The 5360-nt window shown below is 38.1% G+C and overlaps 1 protein-coding gene across 2 annotated transcripts; it reads left to right on the forward strand.

Annotated features, from left to right (window-relative positions):
- Positions 1–1223: 1223 nt before the first annotated feature.
- On the forward strand, positions 1224–4268 carry run (segmentation protein runt). 2 transcript variants are annotated; one of them, XM_075302310.1, is made up of 2 exons: positions 1224–2194; positions 2397–4268. In XM_075302310.1, the coding sequence occupies exons 1-2, from the start codon at positions 1627–1629 to the stop codon at positions 3329–3331; spliced, it is 1503 nt and encodes a 500-aa protein (XP_075158425.1). In that variant the 5' UTR covers positions 1224–1626; the 3' UTR covers positions 3332–4268. The 2 variants fall into 2 exon arrangements, with proteins under 2 accessions (XP_075158425.1, XP_075158426.1); XM_075302311.1 differs by having other exon boundaries at positions 1224–2185.
- The last annotated feature ends 1092 nt before the right edge of the window (positions 4269–5360 follow it).

Below are 5360 nucleotides of genomic sequence, written 5' to 3' on the forward strand. Positions count from 1 at the left end.
TAACCTGTGGTCATCATACTTTCACAAATCATATAGGCTTCTCACATTACCCTTTCTCTTTTAATAGGAAATTCTCAATGATTTACTATTCAGTCACCCATCAGAAGAGTCATGTTTTCTGTTTTGTACTCTCCATGATGAGTTAGCGCGACCAGCTCCCGTATAATGACTTCTAACGTAGGCTTATGCAAAAGAAATATATGAGGCAGCCACAAAAAGAATATTTGTGTGCCTCCAATAAAATGTAATTTTGGTTTTGGTTTGTTTTCTTGTTTCAATGAGGCTCCCACTCTCACAAAAAACCTCCCCACCCACCCAACCAAACAAATATTGAGTATGAAGCTCAAGTGAGTAAAAAAATCTAGAGAGTTTAATACTCAGTTATTTTCTCTTATGCTCTCTATGAATGAAATGAAATTGTGGAAAAAAAAACTGTTGGAGAAATGGCAATAAAAAACGCACTGATTTTCCAGTATCAAATGGGGGGATTTTATCGTGGCTATTCTTGACTTTTTTCCTTTTTTGTGGTTGTTGTTTTTGTTGCATCCCCCTATTAAATATAAAGCGGAGGAGTTATTGGTTGGCCCATAGTCATGACGACGACGACGATGATGATGATGGTTTTCTCCATAGGTGTTGTTGTTGTAAAAAACATGAATATTTTCCCTTTATCGTTTGCTGCTGTTTGTGTTTTATGCCCCATTCTGTTCGTTGTTGTTTTTGTTCTTGTTGCTTGGTGTCGTATATATACCACAATGGAAAAATGGGAATTTTTTACTGTGGATAGCTGGATGGCTGTGGCCGCTGCTGCTGTTGTTGTGTGGTTGTTGTTGCGGCCATGGTGGTTGCTTGATACCTGCTTTGCTTGTTTCAGCCTCTCACAGTCAGTCAGTCAGTGAGTGGTGAGTGAAAGATTGTAAAAATGTTTGAGTGTGTGTGTGTGTGCGTGTGTGTAAATGCTCTGAGCAAAGACTTGGTGTTATGCCTGCCTGCCTGCACCCTTAATATAATTGCACGAATGAGTGTATATGGGTGTGTGTGTGTCGATGTTTATAAGGGGTCGGTCGGTCGCTATGCTCTTAACCAAAACAAGGGTTTCCTTTTTTACTTGGGTATTTGAGTGTTTGTGTGAGTATTCCTGACGACCCATAAAGCGATTCACAATTTTTCTTCAAATACTGTTGATGATCGTAGCAGAGAGTCAGTTCACTCAGCGACTTGAACGTGTTAAGAACACAATCACCACAATACAACAAACGAGACATAAACCGAAAAACGTTCAGCCGTTTTCCTTTCGACTTGTAAAGCAAAACAAAAACCTCCTTAACGTAACGACAAAAGAGAAAAACCAAACGACGCACAATAAACTAAGATAAAAAGAAAAACCAATACTAAAAGAAACAAAATATAAGAAAATTTCCTTTTGAAAAAGAAAGAGAGATAGAGAGTGTGTGTGCTACCAAAAAGAAAAGTGTATGAAAAGATTTTTTTGATTTGAGCAATCAGTCTTTAACCGAAACTCAAAGTGTAAAGATCGTATATCGAGCTCAACAACACCTACTTGGATTACCCTAACAATATTGGATTAATTTACGTGTTTGCGAAAAACAGAAAAAAAAAACAAAAATGCATTTGCCCGCTGGTCCCACCATGGTTGCTGCACCCGCCCAAGCCATACCCTCCAACAATACACAAAATAACCGTAACACCAATTCGGCCAGTTCCACGGGATCTTCTACACCCGATAACAACGCATCGAATGCCGCAAAAATGCCCAGTTCCATGACCGATATGTTTGCCAGTCTGCATGAAATGTTGCAAGAATACCATGGGGAATTGGTTCAGACCGGTTCACCCTCCATCCTCTGCAGTGCTTTGCCCAATCACTGGCGTTCCAATAAATCATTGCCCGGTGCCTTCAAAGTTATTGCTTTGGATGATGTTCCCGATGGTACTTTGGTCACCATCAAGTGTGGCAATGATGAAAACTACTGCGGAGAGTTGAGGAATAGCACAGCCATCATGAAGAATCAAGTGGCGAAATTCAATGACTTGAGATTTGTGGGCCGTTCGGGTCGTGGAAAATCATTCAGCCTTACCATTACCATTGCCACCTATCCAGTCCAGATTGCCTCATACACCAAGGCCATTAAGGTCACCGTTGATGGTCCTCGGGAGCCAAGAAGTAAGCAAAGTAAGTTTTTAGTTTTTTATAATTTTTGGTTTTTTAACGAAAGTGCCTCCTGCCCGGCCATATGGTTCTATGGAAATCTTGGTTTTGGCAAAGATGTTGGCTCTTTTTTTTTTGAGTTTCATTCATTTATGATTTTTAGTTTCCTATGACATTTTTCCCAACAAATATACTTATGTTTTGTTTTCGTTTCTTCTCCTTTTAGGCTATGGTTATCCTCATCCAGGCGCTTTCAATCCATTCATGCTTAACCCAGCATGGTTGGATGCTGCCTATATGACCTACGGCTATGCTGATTACTTCCGCCATCAAGCAGCTGCTGCTGCTGTCCATCATCCTGCCTTGGCCAAGACTTCACCTTCCTTGCCCAATGGTCAAACGGTCGTGCCACCGTCCCCAGCCGCTACTGCTTCACCAAATGAATATCGTCTACCCAGTCAAATAACTCCACCACCTTCAAATGCTGTCCCAGCCACAAGTATGATTCCTTCACCTCCGGGATCAACTTACAGCATGCCTCAATTCCCCTTCAACCCAGTTGCTGCTGCTGCCGCCGCTGCTGCTGCTTCGGCCCATCCTGAGTTGATGCATCCTCATCAGAAACCTGCCCATGCTCATGCCTTCCATCCTTATAACTTTGCTGGTCTACGTAATCGTCCGGGTCATATGCATAACACCTCCTTGGGATCCCATTCATCTGGAGAACATATCAGTCCAGCTCATATTAGCCCAGCATCATCGAGACCTTCATCTTCATCGCCCACTCATCAGGCTTTAAGTCAAAAATTGAACATCTCCGTGGAATCCAATTCAGTCCATGAACACTCAGCCTCCGAGGTGGATTCGGATGATGAACAAATTGATGTGGTCAAATCTGCCTTTGTGCCCATCTTAAGGCCACAAGTGCCCAGTTTGAATGGATCCACCGAAGATTTGGACAAATCCATTGACTCAACCCGCTCCTCTCCCATCCAAATGAGTCGTCAACGCTGTGACTTGAAAGCTCCCTCATCCATGAAACCCCTATTCCATGAGTCCTCACAACAAGCCCGCCAATCTTCTCCCGAAACTACCTTGCCTGCTGCCACCAAACTCAAGAATGCCAATAGCCAACAGAAAACCGTTTGGCGCCCATACTGAGAAGTTATGATGGCGAAAGAAATCGTCAGTGCTTTTCATGTTCTACATTTTGCCAAGGAATTGGCATGGAAGCGTATTCTAATGGCCAGTGAAAGCGGCAATGGCGGCGGCATTTGAGATGTCTGCTAGCAAAATGCAAGAGGCAAAGAAGTCTTCATCCATTGTGGTTTTACAAACGGGAAAGCATTCTCTTGCTGCTGCTGCTGATGATGATACCCAGTGCTAATAGAAACCCCTGGAAAAGTCAAATGAAATTGGAAAACTGCTATGGAAATTCAAAAGCCGACGGCAAATTATTCATCAGTCTACAGTCTCATTACCATCTTCCTCAACAAAAAACACTGAGATAGTGTTGAATGGTTTCCTTTAGCTGGGATCTCAAAGCGTTAAACTTGTGATACAAACAACCAAGGAGCTTGGACTCCTCCAAAGAAACTCTCATCCTCAACTCCATGACTCCACACCAAACTCTACTGCTTGTGATATAGTGATAAGTTCCTCATACTCCAAAAAACATGAACCAAACCAAATGATATTCGTGGCTCAAACACCTCCCCCCCTCAAATGGGATTATTGCAAATGGTCTCCCTATTGATTATCCTAGATTAAGTTTTCTATAAAAAAATTCTCCTCCTCTTCCATGGATTCCGGCGAATTTTTATGCTCGACTCATAAAATCGTACGCAGAGTTCGTTCTATTGTCGATGCAATAATCCTTTTATCCTGATGCTGCACCATCAACAACAACACCAGATTGTGTATGAAACCAAACCAAAATGTTTTAGTTTTTAGTGATTGTAAATTTTTTGCTATTTTTTTTTTTTTTCTTTCAACAAAACGATTTTGCAACAATTAACAATTTTTCCTAATGAAATTGTTTTAAACTGTTTTTGCTCAAGAAAACAAGGGAAGTGCTTGCTTAAGTATTTGTTTTACATCTTCTCTCTCATAAAAATTTAATTTCTACATTTTTTGTAAATATTTTTTTTTTAATTTTTAAGTTTTATTTTGTAAATTGTATTGTATTAGATGTTAAGTTTAAATGAAAAGAGTATTACAAAAAAAAAGCTAATAGTTGACAATTATATGAAATGAAAAGAATTAAACCAAAATATAAACAAAATATTTTTACAAAAATTAAAAATTTTATGGAGTTCTTAATTGGGGAATATTCTAAATTTTACAATTTTCAGAAAAATATTATTAAAAGAAAATTTTAAAAGGAATCATTTTAATGGCTTTCAAGTTCTAGTAAATCGATTGTCAGCGGCAATATACTGGAATGGTGAACATGGAGAGTAAAAATCTTTTTAATTGATTTCTTTTTTATTTGTTGTGAAATTGGAGAGTAAAAATTTTTTGAATTAATTTATTTTAATTTAATTTTTAATTTATTTTGAAAATCATTCCTTTACACACTGAAAAAAGCATGTCCAGTTCCAAAGATATTGTTTTGTAAATTTGAGTTTTGTGTTCTTGATTCTAAAAAACAAATTTTAATTTAATCGTTCCTTTTTTTAAAATTGCATCGACTTTTGGACAAGGGACAAGGGAAAAACTTAATTTCTATGACACAATAAAAATTCAGCAATGATTCAAAAATATGTCAATAGGGCGAATGTACTACGCCCAAAACAATCTTGAATGCGCATTACAGATAAAATAAACTATGAGAAATATTAAAAAAACTAAAAAAAAACATATTTCTTTGGGGAAAGATTAAAAGAAAAATGCCATTAGAATATAACCGAAAATTGAACTAGGTATAATTTTGAGATTTTCACAAAGCGTTGTTAAAATAAGGAAAAGTTAATGCCCTGGTGTACCTTTGATCTACAACTCACGCAATTACTCCCTTTCATAGAAAAAATATTAACCAAAACTAAAGAAAAAAATCATTCGCGCCAAGTCATAACCATTTTAACCATACTGTAATTCATTCTTACTATTTTGGGAATCGTACGGAAAATTTCTTTTGCTTTAGTTCATATTGAACTTATTGGTACCGCCATTGAACTTTATACCCACA

The sequence above is a fragment of the Haematobia irritans genome, chromosome 3 (assembly GCF_050003625.1).
Source record: "Haematobia irritans isolate KBUSLIRL chromosome 3, ASM5000362v1, whole genome shotgun sequence".
NCBI classification, from domain to species: domain Eukaryota; kingdom Metazoa; phylum Arthropoda; class Insecta; order Diptera; family Muscidae; genus Haematobia; species Haematobia irritans.

Excerpts from the sequence above, each read along its gene's own strand:
- run (XM_075302310.1), top strand. The coding sequence starts at position 1,627 with ATGCATTTGCCCGCTGGTCCCACCATGGTTGCTGCACCCGCCCAAGCC. Across the intron at positions 2,195-2,396 it reads GGAGCCAAGAAGTAAGCAAA|GCTATGGTTATCCTCATCCA; the intron begins GTAAGTTTTTAG and ends TTCTCCTTTTAG.